This window comes from Physeter macrocephalus, chromosome 7, assembly GCF_002837175.3.
Source record: "Physeter macrocephalus isolate SW-GA chromosome 7, ASM283717v5, whole genome shotgun sequence".
NCBI classification, from domain to species: Eukaryota; Metazoa; Chordata; class Mammalia; order Artiodactyla; family Physeteridae; genus Physeter; species Physeter macrocephalus.
In genome coordinates this window covers 117,912,940-117,926,542 of record NC_041220.1, presented here as the reverse complement: position 1 = coordinate 117,926,542, position 13,603 = coordinate 117,912,940, and the positions used below count along the sequence as shown (strand labels likewise).

At 36.7% G+C, this 13,603-nt stretch overlaps 2 protein-coding genes across 32 annotated transcripts in view; both read right to left on the bottom strand.

Annotated features, from left to right (window-relative positions):
• ANK2 (ankyrin 2) overlaps window positions 1-13,603 on the bottom strand; it is a 689,964-nt gene that overhangs the window by 52,493 nt on the left and 623,868 nt on the right. For 17 of the 31 annotated variants that reach the window (XM_055086196.1, XM_055086184.1, XM_055086187.1 and 14 more), the window contains 2 exons: window positions 11,849-11,951; window positions 11,043-11,146 (listed from right to left, as the gene is read on the bottom strand). In XM_055086196.1, coding sequence (XP_054942171.1) covers window positions 11,043-11,146; window positions 11,849-11,951 — 207 coding nt within the window. Of the gene's footprint in view, window positions 1-6,291; window positions 6,328-11,042; window positions 11,147-11,848; window positions 11,952-13,603 lie in introns of all 31 variants that reach the window. The other 14 variants (XM_055086193.1, XM_055086182.1, XM_055086190.1 and 11 more) reach the window with 1 other exon arrangement.
• On the bottom strand, window positions 252-1,085 carry LOC112063765 (ER membrane protein complex subunit 3-like). The gene is given in 1 exon segment (XM_055085774.1): window positions 252-1,085. A coding segment is annotated over 1 exon segment (834 nt).

Here is a 13,603-nt window from a genome sequence, read left to right as displayed (position 1 = left end):
TATTATCACTAGCTTGAGTTCCCCCCTCTCTCTTACTTTTATTACTAGAGTCACCAGAAGGAAAATTTAAAATATTTCAAAAACAGCTGTTTCTGGGCAAGTCACCTAGCACACACTCCTAATGTCTCCTCTGGTTTCAAACATAAAGGGGAACCCGGCTCAGACAAGAACAATCCTTGCTGCACACCCGCAGGCTCATGCATCTCCCTTTTTATTCCGAGAGGCTCCAGCTCAAAACAAAAGTTACAAGGTTAAGCGCTACTCCGAGTTCCTGACACAGTTAACCCCTGCTTCGTCTTCAGAAAAATAGAAGTCTGTAATTCCTTCTTGAACATGGCTTCGAAGTGGAGGTCTTTGGCCATGAGCTCCTTTCTGACACCATCTAGTGCCCACTGGTGGTCCGTCAGCTCCAAAGCTTCCCCCTCTGTCTTAGAAGCTTTATTGTTGTCTGCGGGCATGGCCATGGCTGCTCCAGTCATCTGTTCCTGCATTATCCATGCTTGGTCGGCAGCATTATCTTGGCCCAAAATCACAGAGTAAATGCTCCAAAGCCCAAAGACATTGAGGAAATACCAGGATGCAGAACTCACCCAGGAGGCATCTAATGTGAGTAGTTCAATTTCTTGCTGTAGCACAGGCTTAAAACAGAGGGTCAGTGGAAACAGGACCTTGGTTATGGCAAAGCCTGAAAATGTCATGTTGATCCATCCACCAATAAGAATCATAGGGAGGACATTTGTGACATGGCCTTTCATCATGTTGGTGAGCATAGTGGGATCAGTTATAGGAGAAGGAGGCACAACCTTCCTTTTAGTTTTTTGAAAAAACCCGTCCTCTGGGTTGTTGAAGTAATAGTTTCATGTCAGGAAAGACTGTTTGGGAATGTATTTTCCATTTTCCCTGAGGACTCTGCTTCGAATTAGGACTTGACTGTCGGAGACTTGTTCCTGGGTGAGCTTCTTGTCACTCTGCAGCAGGATGGACATGTAGTGGCAAATCATGCCCATGACGAAGGTGATGATAATGATGGGCAGGACCACCCAGAGGCAGATGTTGGAGTCGAGCAGCAGCTCCGGCCCTGCCATTTTCACAGAGAGCCGGCTCCTGGCCGGCTGTAGCTGGGTGGATCTTCACCGGGGCGTGGGCTGCGGGGCTCCTCATCAAGTTCGCCTCCGGGCCTTCTCACGACCCCCAGCCAGGTGAGCCTGGGACAAAACCACAGCCTCGGCCCTTGCGCCCCGCCCACCGCCAGGCCACCAGGCCACCCACTAAGTAGGAATTCTTAAAAAAATTATTTTCTATTTGCTTTTTAAAATGCACTATTGCTCAAAAGAATGAGAGAACTGGTAACGCTTCTAGATGACTATAAAGGTTCCTTTTCCATTTTACTATTTTCTTTTGACTATGATATTTATGTTGATTTTTATAAAAACTAGAAAAAAGTGACTTAAGTTCAACCAGTGCTGTTCCAAACTCATTGCTACATTTCTGACGTTCTCTACTTTCTCTGATTTTGTTTCATCTTTTGAATACTAGCAGCACTGGTGAAGAACAGGGGCTCAAACTAGTAAGGAACTATAATACATCTGCTTAATATTATCAATCTTCAATACTATTTGTACCGTTTGAAGGCATTTAGGGAATTTCCCAATTCATGTTACATGCTGTTATATTTCCACTATGTTTATCCCAGTGATGGCTTAGGGCCTATATAACATCTCCATTTAGAACATCTTCTAGAGGTGCATTCTCTAAGGCAGGGGTCCCCAACCCCCAGGCCATGAACGGGTATCTGTCCATGGCTTGTTAGGAACCAGGCCGCACAGCAGGAGGTGAGTGGCGGGCAAATGAGTGACGCTTCATCTGTATTTACAGCCGCTCCCCATCACTCGCATTACTGCCTGAGCTCCGCCTCCTGTCAGCATTATGGTGAGTTGTATAATTATTTCATTATATATTACAATGTAATAATAATAGAAAAAAAGGGCACAATAAATGTAATGCACTTCAATCATCCCAAAACCATCCCCCTGACCACTGTCCGTGGAAAAACCATCTTCCATGAAACTGGTCCCTGGTGACAAAAACGTTAGAGACCGCTGCTCTAAGGAATGAATTGAAGTAGCTATGTTCTTGGCTGTAACAATGTTAAAGTAACTATATGTTTGATTACTTTCTCTGATTTTCTGTCATTGACTGATCTTTTTAAAATTCTCTTTTGTTCTCATTTACTCCATAATTTCCACGCCCCTTTTCATGCAACAATTTGTTACCCTCCTAGTAAGTGCCAGGTGCCCTGCTAGGAACTGAGTGAGAATACAGAAAGTAAAGACGTAGTTGCTGCTGCCAAGATGCTCACAGTCTAAGCCCCGAATGTCACATGATGGTTTCACTTACTCAGAATCACTTACTTTCCTGGTCAATGAGAAATGAATTAAACCATATATAGAAGCCATATCAGTGCCACAATGGCAGTGACCTTGTTCTCCATATTTCTTCCTGTGTCCCCCCAGTGCCTAGCACAATGTAAATAGAGCACATAGTAGGTAGTTAATAAATAATTGTTGAACAGTGAATGAAGGGAAGAGTGAAAATGGTAAGTTGTGAGAAGTTGTATATATTTATTTCTAATTGAGAAGAAGCCTAAAGTAGAAGGTTATTTAATTCTCTGGTCCCTGGACAAACAATCCAGTCAGACCTCATTCAAATTACTACACTCAGATATTTCAGCTCATAAAATAGCAAAACAGTTGAGAAGGACCGACCTCAGTGTTAAATATTCCTCTATAGGTATTTTCCTGCTCCAAAATGAGAGACCCAATATATTTATTTCCCTTGATAGAGGATGAAGAAAGACCAAAGACTGGAAAATAAAAGAACTTAAAGATCGAAGCTGCAAGTAGATAAATTTAACTATATGTGTCTTGGTGTCATCACAGATCTGGAAAATTATATTTAAGTACTGCACCGGAAAACAAAGCAAATTGGAAAAAATTAGGTACCAATGTGCATAATTCAGAGAAAAGAAAAATTAAATTTCCAATGAAAACAAGTTTTTGTGTCTTTATCAAATAACTAAAGGAAATGCAACAGAGTAACAAAAAGCAAGAAGCTCTACTGAGGGAATTATTTGACGAGAGAGACAGAAAGAGAAAGAAAGAGACAAAGAAAGGGGTGGGGAGGGAGGGAGGGAGACAGAGAGGAAAGTAAATCAGAAGGATATCAAGAAAGAAACAAAAGCATTGGAAGTCATGAAAGAGCTAAATACTGATGGTAAAAATGAATAAAAATGTTTACAAATTTAGCAAGAAAATACCCTAAGCCAATCAGACTCAAATAATGTAGCTGCAGAATAAACAACTAATTAAAAAGCTGACTATGTAAAACTCTATACCAAAAGAAGTCTTTTCTTCAAATAAGAGGGGATAAGAGAAATAATGATGCAAGTTTATATCTAGTGCTGATGAAAAATCTTTTAGATAAAAGTCAACATGCTAATCATTAATCCCAATAGTTTGTAATATAAAATTGGGTTAGCATTTGAGCATTTTCATTTAAAAAGATCAGAATCAAAAGGTGTCACTATTTGGATAGGTAGTAGAATTAGTGGATAGTTATTTTGTGATGTATAAAACAATTTCAAGGGACGTCCCTGGTGGTACAGTGGTTAAGAATCTGCCTGCCAATGCAGGGGACACGGGTTCGAGCCCTGGTCTGGGAAGACCCCACATGCCGTGGAACAACTAAGCCCGTACGCCTCAACTACTGAGCCTGCGCTCCAGAGCCCCGCTCGCCACAACTAGAGAAAGCCCTCGCGCAGCAACGAAGACCCAAAGCAGCCAAAAATAAATAAATGAAATAAATTTATTTTAAAAAAAATTTCAAAAAGCAGATTATAAAAGACCATTTACTTTTTTTGGTACCATAGGAAAAAGTGAAAGGTTGGAAAGGAGGGAATCATGAGATGAATCAGTTCACATACTAGGTTTGATTAAGTAAATATGATTTTCTCATATTTTCAGATTAAAAATGGGACAAGATAATGCCTATAAACAGTTGGAGATGAAAGGAGTTGAAGTAAAAACATGTAATTAAGTATGCACAGGGGTATCATATATGGATTAAAGCTCAACCCCACTGTTTGTGAGCACTGACTGAAGCCTCATCTGTCAATGAAGGATAATCATACCACCACTTAAGGGCAGAGTGAGTATTAAATCATGTACGGGTAAAGCATATGGAATTCAATAAATGCTTGTTCCCATCATTTTCCTTTCCTGGCACCCATATGATTTTATATATTTGGAATGTCTTAAAAATTATAGTATAATATAATACCTAAAAAATAAACAGAGAAACTAACGTTTATTAAATACCTACAATGAACCCAGAACTTTGCTAAAGCAGTTTAATAGCGAGTTTTCATTGGTTTATGAACTGTACTATTCAAAGAAGATATAAAAATACTATTATCACAGAGCACAAGATAATGCAGCAAGTACCATGCTCTTTCCTGGATACAACTCTGATCTACCAAGAGATCGATCCCTGTCTTGAATTACTGCTGTAACCTCGGGCAAGTCACTTAATATCTTTAGGTTTCAGTTTTCTCATCCATAACATGAGAGACATTAAATTCTTAAATTCTTAAACTCTAAGGTGGTCTTCTGGTGTTAAAATTCTAACTAGGTTAGGCAACCTATTGGAATATTCCATTTCAGATGTTCTGGAAGCATTCCTATTTGGAAAATAAACTGCTACTCCTGCAAGAAATATACACTATTTTTGCTGTATGTTTAAAACAGTCAAGGAGCAGTTTTGCAGAAAATGTATACACATACTGCACTAAACATTGACTTCAGACTGTACAGACAAAAAACATCACGTAACATACTCGGTTTTAATTGTATATCTTACTCTGCAAATGAAATTCAACAATCATGCAAAGTAGAAACTCTTATTGAAGTTTTCTAAATTGTGAGATATGATGTTATCACAATTTAAAAGGAATAAAAGCAAAAGCAATCCACCATTATTATGCAGATGACTTGCCTAGGAATATGTAGTTGATTAGCTAGACAGGTACATGCTTCAGAGGAGGCAGCAGAAAACAATGATCCTGCACTTTTGAGGACTATATCCTCCACCCCGAAAGTTATGAATCCTTAGGTTTACTTTTAATTCATCCAGGACCATGGGTGGGGACGGGGAGGAGACTGCAGCATTCAGAGTTAGTTATTGATTGAAAATAGGGAAAAAAATGTCATCAGGGTGCTTCAGTGATCCACATATACATAGCAAGAGGGCCTTAAATTAAATCTGATTTCTGGGGTACTATGAGAAAACCATATCATGAGCTCTTTCTCCTCTATAATTTCCTTAATTCCTTCCCAATCTTTGAAATTCCATGAACTGAAAAACTGATGAAAAACGGCTTTGAAAAAAGTGCCTCAAACTTGTTAAAATCACCAAAAAAGTATTTATCACTCACTATGTTCATGTATAGAAACATAATATTTAGTGTGCATTTCAGAAAAAAGTAAAAGAATGGATGTAAATTTTTCAAAATTGAAAAGTTTTATTTGTAGACAATCTTTAGTATCATGATGGATGACTGTAAAATAAAATACAATAATCAGCAATTTGATAAGAACCTTTAAAAATAACTTTATTAAAATAAAATAGAATAATGGATATTTTTAGAACACTGGAATCACTCTATAGCACAATTTGTAAAATATCAAAAGGCTGCATTTAAAGTAGTACTAGCAAGCAGATGCACTATTAATAAACTTTCAGCCCTTGGTTCACCTAGAATATAGTTAAAAAAAAGAACTCTGCTAAGTGACGCTTAAAATCATAACCTTTACTATAACTTGAAAACAGCTCAACCAATTTGCATAATTGCTGGAATAGCATTTTTCAGCTCTATGTAGCACTTGTTCTCACAAAAGAAGCTGAGATATGGAGACCCATGACCAAGACAGGCTGTCACTTTAGGTCTACATTCATTTTGGTACAACCCCACCTAATTTCCAACAAAATAAGAAATACCCACTTTCTCTTTACCATATGGCCATGATTTGGAGAAAATACATCATTCTCCCTCGCGCTCTCTTCTCTCTCTCTCTCTCTCTCTCTCTCTCTCTCTCTCTCTTTCTCTCTCTCTCTCTCTCTGGCTAGGTATGGTCACACTAAAGCATCCTGAGGCAGGGTATATGCAGAAGGAAATGACAAAAGGAGGAGAGGAAGAGGCAGCATGTTCAGAGAAAGAATTATGCAGAAGTTCACCTGCTGTTGTCACGATCAAGACATGGAGAGGTGCGGCTGCAACAGAATAGATACTTTAGCACAGAGAAGGAATGGATAACGTGAAATATAAAGAAGGAAATCAGAAGTGACTTTCAACTGAGATATATTATTTATATACCAATACCGTATTCATTGAAAAAATGATGGAAATACAAATGAGATACAGCTCTATGCAAATGCTGAGAGAAGAGCCAGGTACAGGGGCTCTGTAGCAACTCCCAGGTTAGGGAACTGGGATATTATAAATCCATGTCCAGTGATTACTGGACATGGATTTGTAGCCTTATTTGTAGCCTTATTCAACTCTGGCTTACTTGGGCACTTAAAATCTAAATGTCCAAGAAGCTACAAAGCATCAAAGGGCATTATAATGAGAGTTACAAAGTTTTCAATTTGATGGACATAGTTTTGCCGCCAAAGCTTTTCTTTCATACTTTTAATACTTTCAAAATAATGGTAATGACCTTTTGGGCTCTTACAGAAGAAATGCAAACAGAAAAGGCACAATTTAAAAAATAGCTCCAATGACACACAATAGCATAAACTATAAGGCAGAGTAGGTAACATTAATTACCTACTAGAAAGTAACAAAAACTATGCAAACAAAATCTTAGTGCTTTTCTCCACACATTCACTCCCTGTTTTGGGGATTGCTGTCTTCCTCGCTGGTCATATTGTTGAACCCCACTTTACAGTCCTGCCTTTCACTCCTCTTCTACCTGAGTCTGCTCTTCCTCAAAACACTCCATACGTTTTTCACAGAGTCCACTTGGGTTTTCAACACCTGATGATATACAAATGGATATACATATCCTTTGGACCAGAAACCCAGCCTTACAAAACAGTTGTTTTGCTACTTATAAAATAATTTTCTTCATCCAGAAGAATTTACCTTCATGTACCTTTAAAAAAAAGGAGTGTTTGAAATACACTACCAGCTAAATTAACCGCTATATGTACTTAGATAAATACTAACGTTGTCAAATGAGAAACAGCTTTAACTTCCTTGAGTTTCAAATATCACCTTCCACTATCTGAGCTAACATCTTTACATTTTTTTTTAATATTCTATATTTTTTAGAGCAGTTTTAGGTTCACAGCGGAACCATCTTCAACATGTTTTTATGAAAAAGAAGTCCTTTAAAAGATTATTTTCGGGGCTTCCCTGGTGGCGCAGTGGTTGAGAGTCCGCCTGCCGATGCAGGGGACACGGGTTCGTGCCCCGGTCCGGGAAGATCCCACATGCCGCGGAGCGGCTAGCAGTGAGAGGCCCGCGTACCGCAAAAAAAACAAAACAAAAAAAAGATTACTTTCTTATTGACTTCTAGTTACCATATCTTGTAGTATAACATCATGAATTGACGTTTATTTGTTGGCATTTGGCTGTTATTAAAAAAGTATAAACATAAAGACTTTTGAAATAATATTTCAAATGAGTCACAAAACTAGCTCTCACTAGCAACTTGTGCCTTACATCTGTTGATTCATTATGCACTTATGAAACAGGGAAGATTAAATTCAAATTCAATCTTGTCCAACCTTGTGTTGGATGTGATTATGACTGGGATACTAGAAATAATAATTGTTGGTTAGAGTGTGAATCAGTAAGGCAACTTCTTCAAGAACAACGACAAAAATATTACTGTCAGCCTTTCTTTTGCTAGCTATTGGCTGTATCTCTTGGTCAGAACAGATTTTTTAATCACTGATACCTACTCTCCTAGAGTGACAGACAGTCACTGGAAACAGTAGAAGTAAAAGAAAGTCACTAATAGTGCTTATTGGTAGAAGCTGTGTCTTCCATTAATCTAAAATCCCTTTATCTACTCTAATAGAACATTATACATCAAATTAGTGGCATATGCATATAAAAGCTAACTTTATTAGCCCTTCTATCAAAAATTATTTTTTTCTTACATTTTGGGCAGATTTTGAAGTGGCTTAGGAATTCACCCAATTAATTAAAGAGAAACTCAGTTCCTTGAAAACTATATAAAAACTATTACTCAGGAATCTGGTGTATAATGAATAAAATTACATGCCATTGTTACATGATATATTATGAATGTTATTCATATACATTCATGTCATGGTAGCCTTCATATACCATCACCCTCAGAATCATTGAGTTTTCAGTGGTAACTACCCATCCTATTAGAGTCATCTTTTGCACTGTGTTCACTCAAATACTATAGTAGTGACACAACTTTATGATAGATTACCTGATTAAAAATAATAAGTCAAACACTGCCATTATGAACTGTACCACATTGGTTATTGTCATTTAGAGGATTCAGAATACATTTTGTTTCACTGATTTGGAATTTGTTAAAGATGTGGAAAATGTGTATGGGGATTGTATAAATACTAATGGCTATAAAATCTATTGAGTACTTATTCTTTCTAGGCAAAATACTAACTACTTAAGAAGCATCGAATCCTTAAAGCTCCACTATGGAATTCATAACATAACATTCATCTTATAGGTAAGTAAACTGAAACTTATATATTTTATACAACTTGCCCAGTGTCACATATTGAGTGTCAGGGCCAGGATCTGAATTCTGATCGATCTGATTCCAAACACACTCTTAACCATCATGTTATCTCTCTTCCAGAGATTGTCTTCCAAGTTCAAATAACAGCACATAGGTGTGTTTCTTAAAGGTAGTGGGGCTAGGTTTTACTCATCTATTTTCCTTAGTGCCTGGCACAAGGTTTGATACATTGTAGAATTCAACAGTGTGTGAAGAACGAATACTTAAGTAAATGGAAAGGATAAAAAATATTAGAAGTAACTAGTCATATGTTAATTACCTAAGTCACCCTTAAAGTCAAACTTTTATTAGGCAATTTTGTTCCTTTCTAACAAGTTGTATAAAACATATATATCTGCTCTGTTGGTACTTGTAGAAAATACCAGTGCCAAGGCCCCAGTGACAGAGACTGTGATGTAAGTGATTTGAGTTGGGGCCTAAGCATCAATATTTTTTAAAGCTCCCAGGTGATACCAATGTACAGCCAGAGTTGAGGATTAGCATCAGTGATCAGGTGTGAAGTTCACAGAAACACTGATTTACTAGAGACCAACATTTTAAAGATCCTTATTTTAATGAGTGATTAAACTTTAACCACTGGATACTCTTGTTTCATCGTAAGTAATCAATTCTAATTACTTATACATGTATCTAGTTTGATACTATTGGTATGTATATTGATGTACTTCATCTGAGTATTTTACTGCCCTTCAGTAGTCAAGACTTCTTTAAGAAATTTCTTTTTTAAAGTAAATTATTTTGGAAATTGAAATATCACCATAACCCTTTGACTCTTTCATAAATTCGGTTACTAATAGTTAATTACATTTTGCTTAAAATAATCTTGCCACTTTGTAGGCTGGGTATGGGCTTCAAATACTAGATTATGGTTTCTAGATTCTGAACTATATCCATCAACACTCTAGGTCCAATTTTCTTTTTTTTCCTCTCATCATTGTTGAAAAACTTAGTAGCAGAATGCAATGTTATGCTTTTTGAGTAATGTATAGCTGTCAGATTTTAATTATTTTATACTTAAAAATATGTAAGTAAATTTGGATGAGGTTTAATTGGTTTTTATTCCCTTGAATAACACCTGCATCAAGAACTAGCTTTTACTTATTTAACAAAGAAGAATATTATGATTATTTTCAATAACTAATTTTACATTCATTCTCCGAGCCTTTAACAGAAGATCAGGCTAAGAAGTACAACATTTTTAACTACAATATCTTAGAATGCTTTCCTGAAAGGAGAATATTTTAGAATAATCAGAACACGAAAGGATCTACTAAAAATAGTTCTGGGGATTATGGAAAAGGAGTTTGGGATAATAATTTAAATCAAAGTATTATATTTAGTTAGACAAAATATGAGCAGGGATTAAAAGTGATTAAATAAAAACATCTTAAAAGTTTATATGTAATTATGAAATTACTATACAACTTGACACCATTAAAATGTAAGGAAAAAAGCAATCATGAAGAGTTTACAATTTAAAACTCCTTAAGGAATTTATATTCCACATAATTGAATTCTTATAACTTAAGAACATCTTTAAGAATGTTTAAAATGATTAACTCAAAGCCCTACTTTTTAATGAGTTAATATAAATAGGTAGCATTTCTTAAGTAGTGGCATATATATTATCTGGATGACTTTTAAAAGATAACTGAGAACCCGACTGGTTGTATTCAGATTTTCCTTTTTAGAATATCCCTACTTCAAACAGCTTGTGAACTCCTCTATACCTTTGTATGACTCACACTTCTGTAAACATTATTTTAAATGCATTAATATATAAGCAAAGGCATTTATTAAACTAGTCAGTTTATCTTAGTAGATAGAAATTTCAAAAAAGCAAATGATCTTGCCCCTCTTTTCAAGGACATCTTAAAGACAAAAAGGTGAACCGTAAGGAGGCCACTGGTAGACTCTGGTTAGCTAGCAAGCTGTTTGACGCAATTCTACGACTTATTTTAAAACAATGGTCAGTTCTTCTACGCTGAATTCAATGCTTTTTGCTGGTTTGTTTGTGTGGATAGAGTCCATGGTGGATAAAGCAGTGACAAGTTTTTAAAAAGGTCACTTCCCCTGTAAGCTAGCCATGAGCTAAAGCTACTGGACAAAGCTGTTATTTTCACTCATCTCTTTTTACCTCTTGATCTGGATGCATAATATTGATTTACTTACCCTGAATGAATAGGGCTGGAAGAAAGAGCCACGTTGTCTAAGTTCTCAGTGCCCCAGCTTAGACGATAAGAATTCCTTTCTGCCTCCTTGGCTAGAGTTGACACCTAAACACAAAGAACACTGGATTTAATAAAAAGACATTCCTTCAATTAAATTAAAATATAATGAACTTTAAAAAAATGGCGTTACAGGAAAGTGGTATTACCTGGAAAAACGTTCATTTAAAAATATGATAGAAGACCAAGGCATTTAAAATGTATCTTTATAATGCATTCCCATTTAAATTATATTATTGATATAGGATCACGTTTCTGTAAATGTCTTTGAAAAGAGTAGGTGTTCATCTACTTCCTATATCCAGCCAAAGCTGATATAAAATTATATCTAAAATGAAAATATTCCATAACAAATTCTACATCTTTTCTAATAGAAAACAATTTTAAATATAGAGAGAGATATTTTAACCTGTACCTTTCATCTTATACCTTAAATGCATCCTTCCTTACATTTTCCTTTAATAGAGATTTTATAAAGGAATTGAGTTTTATATATAATGTCCACACGGAAGAATCCAGTATAGCTGAAGAAACAAGCAGTATGTTATTTTAGAAAAACTCTGCTCACTGAAAAATGCAGCAAACATTTTTTATGTTTTAGAAAAACTCTTAAATCCCTTATCCTAGATTATCAACTGAATTAATACAATTTTTTTTTAGATTAAAAAACTTCCTCTGGACATTTCCGGCATCAGATAATGCTAAAAAGCTCTCCAGAAAGCAGAAATGTGAAGGCAGAAAGTCACATACCTGGTGACTAGGGATCACAACTGTGTCGTCAATCATGGCACTGTCCCTCAGGTATGAGGCATGGCTCAGGGTGTGAGACCTGTCGGAACTGAAGGATCGAAGGCTGGTAGGTTGGCAGGAGGTCATGGTCATATACCAACAGCAGTAGTAGGGTTGGAAGGATGAAATGATGAGCCGGGCAGGAGAGTGAAAAAAGCGTGCTATTAGCTAACAGTGCAACTTCCAGGGGGACATAAATCGCAACCGTGGAAGAAGGAAACACAGGTTTCTGTGTTGCCGTACCTCTCTGTCCAACAACTAAACGAATGTATCTTTTGACTGGTTCCTACCACTCAATGGCAAGGGCACAGGGGAATCCAGAAGATAAAATTTGATACCCCTAATCTGATTCATTTTCTTCCCAGAAATGTCTGAAATCAACAACTGTAGCTTACTTACTGCCAGTATAGGAAATTCACACAGAAAATAATTCCAGGATAGATTGCTTAAATCTGTGTTAAATGTAAATCTCCCTGCAACTAAGAAAAATATTAGCGGGTGGGGGAGGGGAATAAGACAGCCCTTGGAGAGAATGAAAGGAAAGCACAGGTTTCATTTTCACTCATTTTCCTTTCTCTCCACGCCTCTTTTTCCTCCTCTCCAACTGTGAATGACTGAATGTTGGTGCGCACCCCTGGAAGCTACAGAGTGAGATGAACTGTGGCCAGATGCATGTTTCCTGCGGAAGTGGTGTCCCTCCTGTTTGTCCCTGGTGTTTCCAACAGTGCTATTTCAAAGGACAGCGCTGTTCCTTGTGCATGTCCTGTGCGTGGTGAGTGAAGCACCAAAGAGTGCTGGTTGCTGTGGCAATGAGATGCAAGAGCACAAGAAACTGTTTCCAAGACCAACCCACAAAACACACACATCCGCCAGCACGAAAACGAATTGCCAGTGGGCACTGACCAAAACTGAGGATTGGCTTCAAAATGGGATTTAGGCCTTGATAATCAATGCTTTACATTTTTGAAAAATCTGAATTTCAAAATTCTGAATTATATACTCAAATGAAATTGGTGAACCTTGATATTTGCATAGATGCAACTTCATTCCTTCCTAGTCAATTTGTACAATCAAATGACAAAGAGACTGATAACTTAAATAAACTATATTTTATACATGTTAGTCCAAGTACCAAAGATCTGTATTCAAAATATTAGCCCAAAGCCCATAGGGGAAAATAAAGAGATATGCAAACTTTCACAATATTGATAGAAGCAAGGTTTCATTTACGTTTAGCTAGGTATTTGGCTAGTGAAGCGCTACAGAATTATGGACTAAACGTCAAGTTAGCATATTTATTAGTAGAAACTATTTTCTTTTGCAAATATACCTAAGTTGGTAAGCCATATACTGTCATTTTTATGAGGTGTCAATATTGCCAACTTCAATTATTTTTGAGGAAATCATCACTTGGTAGATAATTCATAGTAATTTGGGGCCTTCTCCTATTCTGCCGTAGGATTTATGCCCCCAAAGTAAACGCCGAATATTAGAGGGTAAGTGACATGAATCAAAAAAAATTAACTGTCTGATCCTGGGACTTCCCTGGTAGTCAAGTGGTTAAGACTCCGCGCTCCCAATGCAGGGGACAGGGGTTCAATCTCTGGCTGGGGAACTAAGATCCCACATGCCACATGGTGTGGCCAAATAAATAAATAAATAATCAAGTATACTTCAATAAAAAATAAAATAAAAATTTAATTGATCCTATGTTTT